This window comes from Colobus angolensis, unplaced genomic scaffold, assembly GCF_000951035.1.
Source record: "Colobus angolensis palliatus isolate OR3802 unplaced genomic scaffold, Cang.pa_1.0 Scaffold189, whole genome shotgun sequence".
Lineage (NCBI taxonomy): Eukaryota > Metazoa > Chordata > Mammalia > Primates > Cercopithecidae > Colobus > Colobus angolensis.
The window spans coordinates 3,218,797-3,239,406 of NW_012115032.1; the positions used below are offsets into that span (position 1 = coordinate 3,218,797).

The following is a 20,610-nucleotide window of genomic DNA, read 5'->3' on the forward strand; positions in this document are numbered from 1 at the left end:
ATGTAAGATAACAACACATGTGTAATATATAAATATTGATATATTTAAATATATATTTAATTTATATATATGTATCATGTGTATCACACACATGAATGCTGTAATTGTCTTGAATGACTTTTTAAAATATCTATGTTAATATTAAACACCATTAAACAATTAGTGCATTTCTAAATATGTGACAGATAATGTATAAGTGATTGCCACACAACTCAGCTATTTAATGGCACAATGGCAATAAAAATGTCTTAATTATATTTGTATATTCCATGTTCAGTACAGTTCATGGCAGGAATTCTGGTTTATTGCATATTGTAGATGAATGAATATGTAACCAAATTTATTTTATGTTTCATTTATAAATATTATATCATCTTTGAATTTCTGCCAATATTTGGTGAGCATAAATTAAAAATACATTATAGAGAGAGATTTATTTATCAATAGTATTCCTGTCCTTTTCTTATGCAACATACTGATGTTAGAATTAGCCTTATTGTTTTCAGTCATTTAAACTTATATTCTAGTTAACCAGTTAGCGCTAGATTCTCAAGTAAGATCTGTTTCTTGTTTCCATTTGATATTACTCAAGAGATGTTGCTGAATTTTAGAGCTCCTACTTTAAATTTATTTTAATTGTATCAATGTTTTAATACAATACCAGTTTTCATACTGAGAAGACATTTTTAAAAAATAATTTTAAATTGTCTTTTAGATTCAGGGGTTTGCACAGGTTTGATACATGGGTATATTACATGATGGTGAGATTTGGGATACCATGATCCCATCACTCAGGTAGTGAACATAGTACCCAACAGTTAGTTTTTCATCCCTGACTCAATTTCCTTCCTCCTTCTCCCCTCTAGTAGTGCCTAGGGTCTGTTGTTGCCATCTTTATGTTCATGAGTACACAAAGTTTAGCTCCCACTTTTAAGTGAGAATGTGTGGTATTTGGTTTTCTGTTCTTGCATTAGTTCACTTAAGATAGTAGCTTCCAGTTGCATCCATGTTGCTGCAAAGGACATGATTTTGTTCTTTTTTATGGTTGTGTAGTATTCCATGGTGTATTTGTATATCTTCTTTATCCAGCCCACCACTGATGGGAAACTAGGCTGATTCGTGCCTTTGCTATTTAATACTGCACCTTTGCTATTGATTAGTACTGCACTGATCATATGAGCCCATACATTATTTTGTCAGAACAACTTATTTTCTTTTGGATATACCCAGTAATAGAATTACTGGGTCGAGCAGTAGTTCTGTTTTCAGCTATTTGAGAAATCTCCAAACCGCTTTCCATAGTGCTGAACTAATTACATTCCAATCAACAGTGTATAAGCGTTCCCTTTTCTCCACAGCCTCACCATCATCTGTTGTTTTCTGACTTTTAAATAATCTCCATTATGACTATTGTGAGATGGTGCCTCATTTTGGTTTTGATTTGCACCTCTCTGATGATTGGTGATGTAGAGTATTTTTTTTTTTTTCATGTTTGTTGACTGTATCTTTTCTTTCGAGAAGTGTTTGTCCTTGTATTTTGCCTGCTTTTTAATGGGATTATTATTATGTTTTTGCTTGTTTAATTGTTTAAATTCCTTAGGGAGTCTGGATATTACATCTTTGTCAGGTGTATAGTTTGCAAATTTTTTTTTTTTTCATTCTGCAGGTTGTCTGTTTACTCTGTTAATAGTTTTTCTTGCTGTTCAGAAGCTCTTTAATTTACTTAGATCCTGCTTTTTATTTTTGTTTTTGTTACAATTGCTTGTAAAGACTTAGTCATACTTTCTTTTTTTCAAGATCAGTGTCTAGAATGGTGTTTCCTAAGGTTTTCTTCTAGGATTTTTATAGTTTCAGACGTGAAATTTAAGTCTTTAATTCATCTTGAGTTAATTTTTGTACATAGTAAAATGTAGGGGTCTAGTTTCATTCTTCTGCATATAGCTAACCAGCTATCCCAGCACCATTTATTGAATGGGAAATTTTGCCCTTATTGCATATTTTTGTTGACTTTGTAAAAGATCAGAAGGCTGTAGATGTGCAGTTTTATTTCTGGATTCTCTATTATGTTCCATTCATTTATGACTCTGTTTTTGTACCAGTAACCTGCTGTTTCACTTACTGGAACCTTACACTGTATTTTGAAGTTGGGTAATCTAATGCCTCTTGCTTTGTTCCTTTTGGCTTAAGATTACTTCTGCTATTTGGGCTCATTTTTTTTCCATATGAATTTTGTAATAGTTTTGACTAATCTGTACATTGGTTTGGGCAGCATGGCATTTTAATGATATTGATTCCTTCGATCCATAAGTATGGAAGGTTTTTCCATTTGTTTGTGTCATCTATGATTTCTTTAAGTAGTGTTTTGTAGTATTGTATATGTCTTTCACCTCTTTGGTTCAATGTATTCCTAGGTATTTTATTCTTTTCGTGACTATTGTGAATGGGGCTTTCTTGATTTGGCGCTGAGCTTGAATATTATGAGTATATAGAAATGCTACTGATTTTTATACATTGATTTTGCATCCTGACGGTTTACTGATATCATTTATCAGATCCAGGAGCGTTTTGGTGAAGTTTCCAGGGTTTTCAAAGTACAGAATCACATTGTCAGTGAAGAGAAGTAGTTTGACTTCTTTTCCTATTTGGATGCCTTTTATTTGTTTCTCTTGCTTAATTGCTCTGGCTACATTTCCAATGTGTTAAATATGAAGATAAAATGCTGTCACTGTTAAATTTTGGTGTAATAATATTTATATGATTTAAAATATGATGTTTTGAGTTTTAATTTCCTGGTAGCATTTTGTGTTATGCTGTTTTTCTTAGAAACACATATTTTAAACCCACACTAAACTATCTTCTGAGTACCTTATTTTGAAAAATGTATTAAATAAATATAATTCACTTAGCTTAGCTTATATCTTCTGATAATTCACATATAATAGAACTATGAAAATGAATCTTGTTCTTAGTGATTTTCTGTGTTTTTCAATAAAACACTTAGATAAGGCCAGCAATGCTTTTGAAAGTTAATTATATCTTGAACACTGCAAACAATGCTAGCCTGTGCATTTTTAACTCAATTTCCTTTATATGTATAGTATGCATATATATACACACACACATATATGGCTGTATATTTTAATTGTAATGGAGAGAAGTATAGTATTTTAAAGTATTAAAACATTATTATATATATCAAATATCAAATATCTAATAAAATATATAAGGTTTTTGTGGCCTGGTGCCCTCTGTCCTGTATAAACTTGACTCTTCCACTTTATTCCGACTATCTTCCTGATCAATTCTTTAGTATCTTCCATTTCCCTATTTGTTCTCCACCTGATGTAGTCCTTTGCAAGGAGTTCTCCCTTTAAGGTACTGATACACTCTAACTCAAATTAAATAATTTTCATAGTCATTCAAATATAAGCAGAAAGTCAGCTTCCTGAGGGAAGTCTCCGTAAATAATCCAGATTAAATTGGGTATCTATGTTTACTGCTATAGCTCTTTTTTCTTTTCCTAGTGTAATAATATTTATAATATTTATGGAATACGTTTAAGATTCATAAAGGCAAGGCCATGTCTATCTCATTTACCTCTGAAGCCAGTCCAAGTAGAGTTACTGGCCCACTACACCTGTCGAAAACATCTTATTGAGCTGAACAGAAAGATACATGTACTACTTTTTACTTTGATTTATATTACTTTATATTTCCAAAGCTCCCTTGGGAGTTTGAACAGCAGTGTTATATGTGATATAATATAAAGTGTTTAAGTTAAGAGACATTCATTAAAAAGAAATGACTTTTGTTTCATGAATGGTAAATGAATTCCAAATACTTAGAACATATGAATTGACACTTCATGTCTTTGAAAGCAAATAGTGTTTAAAGTGAGAATGGTTTTACTAAAAGGATAAAAGAAGGAAAATTGAATAACTTAGCTAAGTATGGTATAGGCTGCTATAGCAATCCTATTATAAGAAAAATAATATTTTAAATCTTCTCCTAATCATTTAACTACAAGAATGTCCCTAATACTATCAAAAAGCTCTTCTTATCTTTCAAATACCTTCACATTCTCTCAGAATTTATAAGAGCATTAAGCCTTTACTATCACTATAATTAGATCTACTGAAAAGAGTACCTTCTGAATTTTGCCAGTTCCCGATTATTCATGGTGATGGCAGAGAGCCTTAGCATGGATTACTAAAACATGAAATCATTTATAGCATATGAAAGTTGGTCCCAATTCATTATATCTATCAGAAATTTCTACTGAAATACAAGTTCACCTTTGAGCTTCAGCAAATATGCGTGATACTTCAGTATATGTAATGAGCTTTGAAAACAGAAAAACATAGTTGATTAATTTTATGTAAAGTAAGCTACACAAAGCATTCAGACCATCAGTTTGGTAGTCTTCAAGTGACCCATACTGAACAATTAGCATATTAAATTTGGCTTTTTAGCCATTGAGAAATAAGAATAATATGAACATGTAGAAAATCCACAGAATAAAAAGATTTACTGCACATTTACCTGATGATAAGCTTAGAAATGCTCACAGAAATATCAGAAAACACTTTCTTTATGCGATTCTTAATAGTTCAGTTATAACACTCATGCCACTCCATTTATTCATTCACACATTTCATAGAACTTTTTGAATGCTTTTTGTGGTCAAACACTGGAAAATGTAAGTGCAAAACTAAATAAGACATAATGTTTGCGCTTAAGAAATTATTATAATTTGTATAGTAAATAAGCCTTTCTGATATTAGAATGGATAAATGTTGAATCAGTAGGTGTCTCAAAGAAAAGTTATTAAAAGAAGTAAATGTGAAAAAAAGTCAAAAATTTGACTCCCCTGAAATCAAAATAATATAGTTGATATATCAAGTCATCTATGCATTTTCTCCAATCTAACAGAATTTATGAGGCATTTAGCACATACTAATTAATTCATTTATTATTCAATAACAATGTTGCGTGCCTACCTTGTATCACACCATTTTAGCAGTATCTGGAATAATATTTATTTCTTCAATATAGTTGTAGTAATGATAGAGTCAGTGAAAATCATACACAAAGCACTGTTTTAAATACATATAAGTATTTGCCTTTTATCAATATAATTCCTTATAAGCTCCTGTAGCATAAAAATCATTACAAGTATGTACACTCCATAAATGTTTAAGTACTTTAAGTAAATATTTGATTATTTGAATGAATGGCCTGGTATTTACTATCCAGAAGCTTATGAAAAATTCTTGAAATTGATGCAAAGATTGTGTTATCTGTAATCTGCGTATGCTAGTCAAAATAATGACATTATTCACAAAACAAACACTGCATCTGTTCCAGGCAAAAGCTTAGTCTCTTATTTCTTTTGACAGCGTGCAGACCTGGGTTCTTCAAAGCCTCACCTCACATCCAGAGCTGCGGCAAATGTCCACCTCACAGTTATACCCATGAGGAAGCTTCAACCTCTTGTGTCTGTGAAAAGGATTATTTCAGGAGAGAGTCTGATCCACCCACAATGGCATGCACAAGTAAGGAAACCCATGGATATTTAGTAATGCTAACTTTCACCAGTTTTGAGGAAACAGCACGATGGAGCCTGTTATATTCTAGTAATATTTTCCCCTAAAACAGGCATAATGTTTAATCTTCTCTATACAGTTTTCATCAATTTTCAATCTCCTTGAATAAGAACTGAAAAGGCTGAGTCTCTTTTATCACTCATTGTTAGAAGCATCCATTTTCCCTAACTTCAAATTCAACAGCTGAGACACAGATATAGAATTTTTTCTTTTATTTTGTGGCTTATTTCAGTGTTCATGCTAGCTAAACATAACAACATAACTTTGATAATCTAATTCCCAGTTTACATTAAAACCTCTTCTTCCTTCCTCCTTCCTCCTCCTTCTTCTTCCTCTGCCTCTTCTTCTTCTTCTTTTTCTTCTTCTTCTTCCTCCTTCCTCTTCTTCCTCTGCCAGTTTTCTCATCACAAAATTATGTAGCTAATGGAGCCTTCGCCAACTTTTCTAAACTGCCCCAATAAGTCACTGAGAAAGTAATTTATGAAAGAACACAGGAAATATTTCAAAACATAGAGAACTGGGAGTGGCAAATCAGATTTAGATCAGAGTCATATGTACACCAACTTTCTTTGCTAGGGTTCTCAAGCAATGGTCATGTTTCTTGTCAGTGAGTGTCCTTAACTATTATTTAATAGATTTGCTGATCTTAAGTAGAGCAGATGAATAGTAAACATTTAATTCCAACATTTGCAGCAGATGTAGCCACATCTGTCAACATTTTTTGTTTTCTATATATTTGGTTTTCCATATATTTCTGAGAATGTAACACATTTACGGATTTATTTGCTTGACGACATTACTTTCAGTTTTTCCACAAGCAAAGTCTCTGTAGCGAATCAAGCAAAAACAGAAAATTAAAGAGAAGGAGAGTGAATCCCTCCCTCCTCATATTGTTTAATTTCCATGAACTGCCTGGATTTACTATTTTAGGTTCCAGGAAGTTGTAGCTGCTTTCAAAGGTGTTCACAAAAGCTTGAAATGTTAGTATCCATCTCTAAATTTAAGGAAGCAGTGCAGAATTTTTATGTTATCAAATAATCACAAATTAAAATTTTATCTGAATTTCATGGTGTCTAAATTTCATAGTGTCAGTGAAACACATTTTTGGATTTCCTTAAATCATTGCTAGTAATTAGCGTTACATTCTGAAGACCATTCTTTTTATCCCAAGGTTGATGATTTTACAGGTTAGATGATTATTAGTGAAAAGTAATTTCCTCTTCAAATGAATAAATACCATTTTTATATATGTGCTTTTGTAAGGATACATATGAATGGGGAAGATATAAGCTATGATTGAATGTGATACATTTTGGTTGCAGTGGAGATTTAAATAATTATTTTGCTTATGAGAGCAAATGAATGCCCAAATAAGGAAAATGTTGTCTAGACAACAGAGTGGTAAATTAAAGAGAAAAACCATGTGTTGAATTGTCTTTCAAATTTTATTAATTTTCTAATTAGTATTTTCTTTAAGTGGCCTACCCTTGATCTTTCCTTTTTTCAGCATAAATGTGAACTTCCCTTTCTGTAAATTTGTTAGGTTTGGAAATGGGGTTGGGTCATGAGGGAGGAAACTGCTTTGGTGGCAAGGACTGCTTAGCACTGTTTTAGGACCAAAGCCCACAGTCAGGCTTCATATTTCTCAGTTTCCAAGTGTGTGAATTTCTAATATTGTGTTGTCCAATGAGCACTAATTTGTATGCATTTCTAAAAAAAAAAAAAAAAAGGACTCATGTACAAGATCTTTATAATACATAATCTATGAGTGTGTGTGTATGTTTTTAGTTGCATTCATAATGCCACAATTACTGCATACGATTTCCTTATCACTTGATGGATGTTCAGATGAAGATCTTGAGCTTCAGTTTGCCTTTGGCTCTTTGGAATTGAATTTATATCTCCAACTTCAATTTTTTTTAGTAGAATATACAAAGTTTTAAAATCTAAACAACAACATTTTATAAGCTTACGGAAAAAAAATCAAATGAAAATAAAGCCAAAAATTCTGATGAATCTGCTTAAATTAAGGGTTTGTCGCAGTTCTACTTTGGTTCACACATCATATCTACGATTAGGGCAGTGGAATGTTATCACATGTTTTTTGTAGGTGCATGTTAGTTCGAGCTTCCACTATTTACCTCTACTTTAGGGTCTCACTTGAGTTTGAGTTTCCTTTAGACTTTAAAGTTGTTTGTGCCTCCATCCTATCTGTTAGTAGAAGAGTCAGAAGAAAGGGAGGATTCAGCTGCTGATTCATTTTTATAGATTTAGAGGAAACGTGTTAAATGCAAGGATTTTTCAGTTGATAGAAATAAAAAATAAAACACAGAAGTTAGACATTGTTCTAACTTAGAGATATTTCTCAGAGGTTAATCCTGTAATTTTTTATCTTAAATTTCATTTTGTGTATAACTTTGTATTATTAAATAAGCTAAAGTGTGTAGTAAACAAGAACATGTGTGTTTCCAGAAATACCATTTAACCCAGCAATCCCCTTACTGGGTATATACCCAAAGGATTATAAATCATTCTACTATAATGACACATGCACAAGTATGTGTATTGCTGCACTGTTTACAATAGTAAAGCAAAGCAAATACAATCCAAATGCCCATCAATGACAGACTGGATATTTCCGTCTTAAGAAATTATTTCAACTTAAAGGGTACTGTTTTATGTTAAAGTATATGAGATGACAGGTATGGCAAAATTCATAGGATTCAACCGTAAATATAGTCAAGGTAGGGATTTTTTTTATTTTTTGGCAAAGATGTCAAGTTTTTAGTTAAGGGGTTCTTTCATTTCAATGACATTTTGGCCTCGTGCGGTGGCTCACGCCTGTAATCCCAGCACTGTGGGAGGCCCAGGCAGGTGGATCACTTGAGGCCAGGAGTTAGAGACCAGCCTGGCCAACATGGTGAAATCCCATCTCTATTAAAAATATAAAAATTACCCAGGCATGGTGGGGTGCCCCTGTAATCTCAGCTACTCAGGAGGCTGAGGCAGGAGAGTCATTTGAACCCAGGAGGTGGAGGTTGCAATGAGCCAAGATCACTCCACTGCACTTCAGCCTGGGAGACAGAGAGAGACTCTGTCTCTAAATAATTAAATAAATAATTAAATGACATTCCATCCAGCTAAATCTTAAATACCAGTTAGCTTTGTATCACTTTTAAAACAATCCCTCAAAAGTCATGACTTAATAAATGTTACTTAAAAATTGTTAATTTTGATATTTAGAGCAGACAATGCATATTAGGATAACAGATCATCCTAAGTAGCTTAATTTATGCTTATGGACCATTCAACTACCACCATACTCCATTTTATTCTCTGTATAAGGAGAGGTGTCTAAATTGCCTCTGGAACAAATATAAATGCATTTTTTCTTTGAGATTATCCAATAATATAGCATTAACAACTGACTGAAGTTTTAACTAAATATCTAAACATTGACTATAATGTTAGAAATTACCTAATTAATTTTTGATCTCTCTATTATGCTAATCAAGTTCAGGAATAATTAAAATAATATACAAATAAGATATAGTTACCCTTAACATATGAAATTTGTAAAGCAATTCTGATCATGGATTTCATTACTCATATTGTAGTGGAAATATTCCATCTTATTGAAATAAGATGACTCTGAACATAAAATATATTTTAAAAGCTACACCCAGTTTCCATTAACTATATACAAAAAAGTACAGTGTACAAGAAATACTTCATGAAGTTTGGAAAGTTTCACTCCTAATATCTATTAGTAGGTGACGTGCTATGAGTCTATGAAAATATTTGTGTTAAATGTATTTCTTTTCTAATTTTGGTAGGTTATTGGAAGTTGAAATTTGTTCTATTGATCCTTCAAAATCTGAACACTTTTATTCATCCTATTGTAGTCCTTTTGAGGGTTATTTTTAAAATAAATTTTAGATTTTCAATTAAGTAAAATTCACAACTTGCAGAACTGTAATATAAAAACATCAAAGTAAAATATGTTTCATTGCAAATTATAATTTTGACCATTTACTTAAATTCTAATGCCTTTTTGATATACAGTAGGGGATTTCAAATTCTGTTGGTGATTTAGCAAGTAGATATGCAATCTATTTTGAAGCAAGCTAAGGTTTTTTTTTTTTTTTTTACTTACAAAATTTGTAGTCAGGAGCTATGCTGAAAATTCTGTATTTTCCTATGCTTATTTATAAGTAGATACTTCGTGTTTACTTTGTAGGTTGCAAGGGTTAGCATCAATGAGGAAACATTCAGTTCAATCCCCAAGAAACTCACCAGTTTTTAAATATGTAATTTTATCTAATAGTAGTTGTGCATACATCATTTTACTCCATAACTGATTACACATACATGAAGCAACACATTCTTCTTTTACTGAACTATCGTTATAACAATGCTAAAATAAGTCATTTCCATAGGGAATAAACCCCACTATTGTTCCTACAAAATTGTGAAAACAAAACTACAAATTATGACTTAAAGGATTTATTGCAAATCTATTTTTTCCTTCAGACCAGGAATTGCTGTGGTAAATAATGCCTAATTAATATCATCTTAAAATATGTTTTTCTTACTTTACTTTGCAAACCAGGACCCCCCTCCGCTCCTCGGAATGCCATCTCAAATGTTAATGAAACTAGTGTCTTTCTGGAATGGATTCCGCCTGCTGACACTGGTGGAAGGAAAGATGTGTCATATTATATTGCATGCAAGAAGTGCAACTCCCATGCAGGTGTGTGTGAGGAGTGTGGCGGTCATGTCAGGTACCTTCCCCGGCAAAGCGGCCTGAAAAACACCTCTGTCATGATGGTGGATCTACTCGCTCACACAAACTATACCTTTGAGATTGAGGCAGTGAATGGAGTGTCCGACTTGAGTCCAGGAGTCCGGCAGTATGTGTCTGTAAATGTAACCACAAATCAAGCAGGTAAGTGCCATGCCCAACCAAGTTGTGTATGTTAGGCCTAGTTCTGTCAATTATTTCCATAGCTGAGGGCCAAGTTGACTGAAATCTGTGTGAGAACTTTCCATTAACCGGAAGGTCAGGACTTAAAGTATAACACATCAAAAATGCTTTTGCAGTTTTAAACAAATAAAAGCTAAAGATTTGTTAGAAATGCCATTTACAGAAAAAAAAAAAATAAACATTTTTTAATTGAATTTTTTCATTAGAAATACATTTCTGTATCAAATCCATTTGAAGTAAAATTTATCTCATATAATTGCATAGCAGTCATTTTTATAGCTCAAATCTATTTTTTTGTTTCCTTGAATTTTTAAAAACTCATTAATTTAGCATGTGATCAGGCAGGTTTTATTTGCTTGTTTATTTGCTTGTTTGGCAACACAGATGAATTTTCCTTGCAGATCATAAATCTTTTCATATTATTTCAACTATTGTAGCAAAAATGCATGCAATGAAATTTTCTTTGCTAAGTTCATTTATCAAAATTAGAATAACTATGAACTATTACGCAACCACCTGAAAACATTTCTATATTCCATATGGAAATTTTGGAATGAGTAGGAAGTAATTATTAGAGTAGGGAATACAGTCCTGTTTGAGCTACTGATTTCCCTATATTTTACCCTCAAATGTTCACTTTTAAGCAAATTAACATGGAAGACTTCTTTCCTAGCAAGATAAAAACCAAAGATAAACTACAGCTAATTTAATAATTCAACCTACTATGTAGCAAGAGTCCTTTTAAATCTAAGAGTAATTTGTAACATGTTTTGTCCATCAACAGGTATCTGGGAGGGGAAGAAAAAGGCATTAAAAGCCAAAATTTGTACCTTTCCTTTATCAATTGGCTACAACTCTTAGTCCAAAGTGTAGTAACCTCGTCATCTCCTTAGAACTTCAGGTGGGCTTTGGTCAGTGAGCACATCCTTGCCACCAGTACTCACAAAGAAATAAGACATGTTTGTCTGAATGAAATTAGGCTGACTTTCTATAATATTAGTATAAGTTTGTAGGTCGTGGAATGCTAGCCTTGATGAGGGAATGCTGTTGGTTACAAAGTCTCAGCAAAAATAATTAATATGAATTGTTGAATACCTCAAGTAAATCAAATGGTTATATTCTAAAAATAACAAAATGCATGCAGCTGAGTTCATAGTTGCTACTGATTGATAAAGCTGAGGGAAATATTCAAAATTAGGCCGGATTGTGTGAAGCATGTGATTAATGTAATAGGAATTATTCTATACTCTGCATGTTCTTAGCCACGTTGAATACTTGTCTGCAGCGTTTTTTTTATTTTCATTAGAAAATATAACGCACACATATAAGCCACTTTCCCCAGTGAATTGTTTATATTTTTTACCATTTACTACCTAACCTAAGGTGAAACTAATAGAAGTGCTAAAGAGCTGGACAGGAATAGTGAAAATCAATTTTTCCCTCAGCATAGGCTCAGCTGCAGGCAATGCTAGCATGTGTTGACTTTTCATCACCGTATCTAGACATCAGGAGTGTTCAGTAAATGCAAACTCTCTTCCCATTTTAGAAAAGAATATTGGCTTGAAACCTTTGGCTTCAGCTTTCTTATGCAACATCTTTCAACTTTACTTGATTCTATGTATGAATCTTCCACCAACATATTGTAAGCATATTGAACAATCACTAAGAGTTGTGTTCCTTCAGAAGAATATTCTCCAGCTTGCATACCCTTAACTTCTTTGAAAGGTATTCCTTTGATAAACTAGACAGAGGAAATAACTGTTGATTTTTTAATGATGTACTCAACAAATATTTGCTATAGTTGTCTTCAACTTGCTGGCCTCTTCAACCTCCAAAGTATATTATTTGAAACTTCAATACCTTAAATACCAAAAAAGATGAATTTTTATCCAGGTGTTCAATTCATAGGTGTCTTGTAAAACACATTTTTATATTCAGAGCAGACAATTTTCTTGACTTTTGGTTGCTATTCATTTGCGTTCTCACAGTATACTCTAACATTATGAAAACCTACCCAAAACATCAAAATAAGATTCTTCTCAGTATCAGCATTCCAGAACCTCTAAGTCTCACTTTATACAAAAATTATGGAAACTTCTAATTGTAACCACCCAATGAGTTCTTCTTGCCCGCTCCCCAGAGAGAGTCAATTGATCAAGACAGGTAAATTGCAACAGAAAAAGAGTTTAATACATGTAGAGCCAGCTAAGCAGGAAACCAGAGTTTTATTATTACTCATATCAGCTCCCCCAAAAGTCAGAGGCTAGAGTTTTTTAAAGACAGTTTGGTGGGTAGGGGTCTAGGGAATGAGGAATGCTGATTTGTTGGGTCAGGGATGAAATCATAAGAAGCTGAATCTGTCCTCCTGCAGATTCAGTTCCTGGGTGATGGCCATAAGACCAAATGAGCCAGTTTAATTTTTCTGTATGATGCCAACTGATCCATCAGAATGCTACAGGGTCTGAAAAATATCTTGAACACCAATCAAAGGTCTTAAAATAGCAATCTTAGCCATGGGAGCCACTGGGGAGATTAGGAATCCTGTGGATTCTGACTGCATGACACCTGAGTTATAATTTTTAATCTTGTGGCTAATCTGTTAGTTTTACAAAGGTTATCTGGTCCCTAAGCAAGGAGAGGATTTGTTTCAGAGAGGAGTTATTATCACTTTTGTTTAAAAGCTAAATCATAAACTAAATTCCCCCCAAAGTTATTTCGGTCTATCCCCAGGAATGAACAAGGGCAGCCTGGAGGTTAAAGGAAAGATGGAGTCAATTAAGTAAGATCTCTTTAACTGTCATAATTTTCTCACTGTTTGTATTAGTCTTCTTCCACTGCTGTAAATACCTGAGACTGGGTAATTTATGAAGAAAAGAGGTTTAACTGGCTCATGGTTCTGCAGACTGTACAAGAAGCACAGCAGCTTCTGCCTCTTATGAGGCACCAGGAGGCTTCCAATTACAGCAGAAAGCAAAGAGGAGTGAGTCATCTCACATGGTGAGAGCAGGAGTACAAGAGAGGGGGAAGGTGCTGCACACTTTAAACAACCAGACCTCTTGAGAACTTACTCTCTATCACGAGAAAGCACCAAGGATATGATGCTAAACCATTCACAAGAAACTGGCCCCATGATCCAATCACATCCCAGGAGGCCCCACCTCCAACACTAGGAATTACATTGAACATGAGATTTGGGAAGGGACACAGTCCCAGGTCATATCACTGTTATCATCTCTGCAAAGTGATTTCAGAATAACTCCTAAAATGTCTTAAGTTTAATGCCACCACGGCAAAATACTTTTCAAGTACCCAAATTGCAGAAAGTGGATTGTAGTAGGTTTTAATGCCTAAACATCTTTTAAGAATTAAATTGAATAAAATTATCTTCACCATATGTGGTTGTTATATAAAACTTCCTTAAGCAGATTTTAAATTTAGTTTTGAGATCCTCTAAAGATTGTTTTCAGAGAAATATGTTTCTTTCTTAAATAATTTATTTCAAATTTATAATTAGCCTCAACAGTTGTGTTGATATTTTCTGATAGATTTTGTAGGGGCACAAGAAATGCATCCCTTTTGCCCTTTCTGTAAGTTTGCTGAGATGACTGAAAATAGACAGCTTAATAGGGAAAAACATCCATAAGAAATTCATTAACATGTACACAGATGTAAGACTCAAAGAAGGGCCAGATGGTTGACGCATAAATACCTTCTTCATATAGGGAGCGGAATGGCAGGGGGTGTAAATGCAGAAATGAACCATCTCAATAAACTATGACCTGGGACAAAGTTTCTCTGACTTCTGGGTGAACCAGTAATGAGAAGATGAGGGGAGGAACTTCAAATTTCACTGTGAACAAAGATTTTCTTATTATGCAAATAAAGTCTCCCAGGTAATCTCTGGGAGGTGTCCTTAGAATAATAAACAAAAAGTCTGTCTGGGCATGGTGATGACTTTTAGTCTCTTCTCTTTTCTTTTCTGGTGGTTAATGTTTCCTGATTATTTGATGAGATTTCCAGGAAGGATGCTTTAAGACAATCACATTGTTTTTGAAACGGAGTTTCCCTTAGTCAAATAAGGAAATTTCAGTGAGAGTCCCTCCCTGCAATTGTGAGATGTAGGGGACAGGGAAGAAACAAGAGGTTAGAAAGTTTTTGCTTCTGTGGTAACACTTAAGGCCTTCTGATTTCTTTTAATTCAAAGTGCTCATCATACCAAAGCATAATTCTTTGTGATATTTTTCTCTGCACTCCAGCAATATATTTCTGTGCATGTGATAGCAATGAATGTCCAGATTCAAAATTGGATTAAAAAGGTATAAGGAAAAATAGTGTGTATTCAAGTTGAAAATTTTGCATTAAGCTGATAGTCTATAGAAGTGATTAAATGATTTATAAATGTATACATAGTATTTAGACATTTTTGAAACAATTATATCATTATGGAGTCTAGGAACTTGTTTTTAGGGGAAGCTATCTGGATTAAAACAATACTTTTTTGCATGTAATAATCAAGCTACAAAATGTAAAGGAAAAGCTAAATACTAGAATAGGTTCAAATTTACAGTTCTTGTAAAATGTGGTTATAATAATTTTATTGACCAGAAAGAATTACAAAATTGTGAGAATTTTCTTGGTAAAGAAAAATAAGCAAATATAAAGGAGGAGATAAGCAATAAAAAAGTAGATGTTACATAATATAAAGAAATAGTGGCTATGATGAAGAGAAAAATGATAAGAAAATAAAATGTGAATATGTTAGTTATATAAAGAAGTCTTTAATTAATTACAAAGGGAATAAAATATAAATAGCAGATAAAAAATTAGAGGATAAAATAGTGGATATGCAAATAGTGGATATACAAATTAGAGGATAAAACAGTGGATATGTATAGTGTTCATTATTAAGCTACTGATCTTATAAAATGAATAAAATTATTGAGTTCCTCAAGTTTTCTAATGAGTATGTCATATATAATACATTCTTACACAAAATTGATTTACACAAGATAGTCTTTCTTTGCCAAATAATATTTAGATTTATTTACATAACAACACTTCTGTTGTTCTGTTCTATTCTTTTAGGACTTCTGAAATGTATCTATCCATACAGATAGATAAAAGACATATCAGCACATAGTGTAAAATTTTAAAATTCTGTTAAAAGCAGTTACTTTGGAAGTTTCCTTATCTTTGTGCAAAATAGTGTGTATTTATATTTTTCTATAAATATATTTGTTTTTATTTTAAAATAATTTTACACTAGGCATTTTTAAGCTTAAGCTTAAAGTTCTTTTAATATATATACAAGTATATTTTGTCCCAACAGAAAATAAGCTCATTCTAACCACAAAGCCAAAATTACAAATAATTTACATGCCAAGTTACAGAATTCTAATTCTTGACTGAAGCAGACAGATTTTAATTGCTTTGAATGTAGGTTCAGACTCTTGGAACCTTTTTACAGAGGGCTATTTGATATGCTATGGATATCAAAATGCAGCGAACTTACACCTTACCTTGGAGGGCATGTTTTAAGCTCTCCCAGACTATCAGAAATATCACCAAGGTAGGTGTTACCTATATTTTCACGGGTTTTATTTCTTGGTTCTTGCACAAATATCTGGAGGACATTATGATCCCAGTTCTCTGTGTCTTTTCAATTTGATGCCATCCTTGTAGTGGATGAGCATGGTGTCTCATAAAATGTTGAAATGATCAGTGTTCCCAAAGACTAAATCTGGCTATAAAACTGGAAATTTCAGAGAATATTAGAACAATATGGTGAAAGCATACTGTTGTTTATGCAAAAAAGCAGCAAATACTTGTTGGCAATCTCTGTTTACTGAGACGTGAACTTCTAAAAAGAAAAAAAAAATGTCCATTTGTTAGACTATTATTATAATATTGAGTGCCAGGGTCTTTGTTGATTTTCTTTAGTGGAGAAACCACATTGCCTGTACTTGAACCACCACCTAATTAAAGGTATTTTTATTTTACAAGATTAATTTGTCTTCCATGTAGACTGAATAGGTAAGTTAAATCTGCCTATGTTTTCATAAGCACCAGCCTTTTTTCTTCCTTGTTCTTTATGATGGCTCTAGTTGAAACCTTCTCCCAGGGATCTATGTTTACTGTTTTTGTAGGAGAGAGTTGCTTAGCGGTCTTTAGTTTGGCCATTAGTAGAGTTTGACAGCAGCTTTGACTTCAGGGGCTACTGCGATAAAAAAGACATTTCTTCCAGTTACAGTGTAAATCTTCCAAATACACACCAAAGATCTGGTAAAACAATCAAAAGCTGAAATGGAAGTATTACTGTATCAACTGTAATATGAACCCAACACAAAATCCCATTCATCACATGACCCTAATAACCTCTACTTATGCAAATTTTTTTTAGTGATAATCTGAATCCACCAAGATCAATGTTAGCTTGAAGGCAGTATTCAATAATCTGTGAAAGGACTGGGTATTTGCACCCACCTCCTTTCCTCCCTAATGTATTTAGAAATGGTAGGAGATGTCTTTCAGGAATTCTAGAAGGAAGATGTGCAATACTAACATATGATGCTATTGCAGAGTCCTTCTTCAAGAGTAACCACATTTCTCTTCATTTAAGTGGCCATGGGGTAAGTAAACTAATTCAAGTGTGAAAAACATTGACAGGTCATGACTAATTAGGTCACTAAATTTATATTTTTACTTCCCAGACCTTGATGTCATTGCCAAGGATCAGATGACTCATTAATTTGGTGTCTGCATGCTACAGTACTGTACTTTTTACCATTCATATCCTGCTACCTATTATGAGATCCATGTCCACCCTCATTCCAGTGGTAAGGTACTCCTAAACCCTAAAGAAATGAAATCACTTGAGTGTAGCTTCAATGTCTGTGTTCCCCAATATAGAAAATATAAATTATAGAGGTTTTTTGTTTTTCTTTTTTTTTTTTTTTTTTGGTTTTTAAGATAACATTGTTGTGCTCATCATTCTTTTTTATTGTTATGGTGAAGAAAGTATCTTCTGAGCTCTTTCTGAAAATTTAATCAGTGGGTGATTTCACAGGTTTTTTTGTTCTGTTTTGTTTTGCTCTCATCGCCCAAGCTGGAGTGCGATGGCACAATTTTGACCCACTGCAACTTCTGCCTCCTAGGCACTTCCACACTTCTCCTGCCTCAGCCTCCTGAGTAGGTGGGATTGCAAGCGCCCACCACCACACCCAGCTAATATTTGTATTTTCAATAGGGACAGGGTTTCTTCATTTTGGCCAGGCTGGTCTCGAACTCCTGACCTCAGGTGATCCACCTGCCTTGTCCTCCTAAAGTGCTGGGATTACAGGCACGAGCCACCACACCCAGCCCATTTAACAGGCTTTGAACAATAAATCCACCTTAACTTTCATACTTCAGTAGGTCATTGAATTCCTTGTACATTAAAAGGAGGGACTGCAAGTGTCTGAACTTTATTTAACTTAGCCTGTTTTTCAGTCCAGATTTTGGTCAACTAATTGAAGAAGCTTTTAGCACCTAAACCAGCTACCAGAAGTAGCACATTGAATCTAGAATCTCTAATCAGATATTTATACCAGCTAGAATTAAAATTCTTTTTTTGGTTCTATATCAGGAACACGTAAAATCCATTTTCACACATATTCTCCCATGCATTTTCAAATTTAGCTATAAAATCTTGCAAGTCTCATATTCAAGAAGCTTCCAGTCCTCAGCATTAACCAGATAATTGGCTCCCAAGAGGATGCTGGAATTTTGAGTTCAAATGGAATAATAGATTTGGTCAGAAAGAGTATTGCTTTCCTCCATCAGTTAACCACCTTAAATAAGGTATGGACTTGATATTGAAGAAATGAAGGAGCAGCTTCCTCAGTCATATGTTGGACAGCTGAATCTGCCAGCAAGAAGGACTCAGTAAGTTTTAGCAAAAGAGAAAATTTTCAGTCACCTGAATCCTCCTATTTATCCAAATATTCCAATGCTCATGATTTAACTTTTTTCCTCAGTTAATGGTCTAATTTTCTCAAAAGGCAAAACAATAAAGTAAATCATCTTTGTAGTTCAGGAATTCATGGAAAAAGACTTGAGTTTTGAGGTATAGCTATGTCATCCTTTCCACTATAAGAGACAAGAGGTGCCCTGATCATTTCAATGTGATTTAAACTAGGAATTTAATCTTGGAGATGGTTATTTTATTTCTTTAAACTATGAAGTGCATTTAGACACAGTTGACCTTTGTTGAATTTCTTAAATTTCTCATGACTTTATGGTGGAATCTGAACCACCAAAAGTATAATCTTCAATATTATTTGAGGTGAGCACAAGCAATGAGTTGCATGCCCCTATATGCCAGAAGTTGTCAGATTTCCATTCTTAACACCGAATGGATCCTTGTTACACTGAAACACAGCATTTTGATCACTGGTCCTATATTCCTATTTCCTTAATAGACTTACCTTCAATGCTCCTCTTCTGGGAATTATTATTATTATTATTATTATTATTATTAATGTTTGTATTCTTAGTTGCAAACAAAATATTCTCTGGTTAGTTGAAACAGAAAAGAGCATTAATAAAGGATATGAAGTGGCTCATAGACTCATTGAGAATAGATTCAAAGATTAGAATATAAATTTAGAGGAACAATGCCTAAAACTACCACAGATCTGTCCTGATGAAGCTGAACATTGCATGGCAGCTGTCGAGCAATGGATGGCAAGATTTTGATTTTATTGCAATTGCTATTGCCACAAGTAGCATTGCTGCTTCTGGATCTCAAACTTCAAAACTGAAGAGAAATCATCAATATTTCCACCAGCAACATCTTCATGTTTTTTCTTTCACTTTCACCAGCAGAAAGCCAAAAAAGAGAACTTCATGAAGAACGTGGTTTCTTAATTTGCCCATTTGAATCAAGATCTTGCCTGGGCCAGTTGGTTTGATGTATTTGAAGCCATACACCTTTATCTGAGGAGAAAGGGAAACTGGGTTTTTTGAATTCTGATATTTGTGTTGGAAAGACAGGCTTCATTACCAGAGCTTTTAAATATATAAATTGCCATTCAAAAGATAATGCATTCTAATGAATTTGGCAAATTTCACTGCATATTTATTCAAATTTTAATGAAAATTTCTACCTATAATTTATTAAACAAGTCATCTGAAATATTTTGAGAAAATCTGGTTTTATAATTAGTTAAGGTTTGTTCATCTTCTCTCTCTGTGTTATCCTTTCTCTCTTCCTTTCCTTCCCTCCTTTCCTTCTTTCCTTGTCTCCTTTCTTTATTGTTATTTTTACTGTGTTTTTGTGTTTTTTGTTTGTTTGTTTGTATCTCATGTGTTGAGGGCTGAGTTAATAACGTGCCTCAATTCACGGCGCATTTCAATCTTGAACCAAACAGGACCCTCTCTTGGGTTATATATTTTCTTATGTACCTACTTTCATTTTTACCCCAAATCTACTTGCCGTTTATCTACACTAAAGAGCAACCATTTTAATATGTTATTTGTTTTTCATAAAGTATTATTATGAATATATTTATTTAAAATCATATGCATATGTTTTTTATTTAATGGTAGTATGGCTTATTGTATATAATTTTTCAGCATAATCATAATATTTTATAAATCCATACATGTTGCTTATGGCCATTTAATGTGCATCATATATCCATGTCCACTGCACTTTTCATATCAACTCACCCAGTAACGGAGACCCAGGTTCTCTTACTGTTTAATTTGAGGACATTCCGTATTCAGTGTGAGGCCCTAATACAGTCATTTTAATTGAGTATACATGATGTTTCATTTCTATAATATGATGAGAGAAACAAAAGCAATAACACTAGTTTCAATACATTTTTAGTCCTTTCCCCATTTCCCTACACAAGGTACCTAATATAGTTCTATTTTCTTCACAAATAAATGTACAGAGAAGAAATTCTGTTCGCTTGCATCTAGTTCATAGAATGGCAGATTAGTATATTGGTTAAAGGTCTAGACTGATGA

The 20,610-nt window shown here is 33.3% G+C and overlaps 1 protein-coding gene across 4 annotated transcripts in view; it reads left to right on the forward strand.

The window, feature by feature from the left end:
• EPHA5 (EPH receptor A5) overlaps nt 1-20,610 on the forward strand; it is a 360,922-nt gene that overhangs the window by 180,048 nt on the left and 160,264 nt on the right. For all 4 annotated transcript variants that reach the window (XM_011940291.1, XM_011940293.1, XM_011940292.1 and 1 more), the window contains exons 4-5: nt 5,400-5,555; nt 10,219-10,554. In XM_011940291.1, the coding sequence (XP_011795681.1) occupies nt 5,400-5,555; nt 10,219-10,554 (492 nt within the window). The remainder of the gene's footprint in view (nt 1-5,399; nt 5,556-10,218; nt 10,555-20,610) is intronic.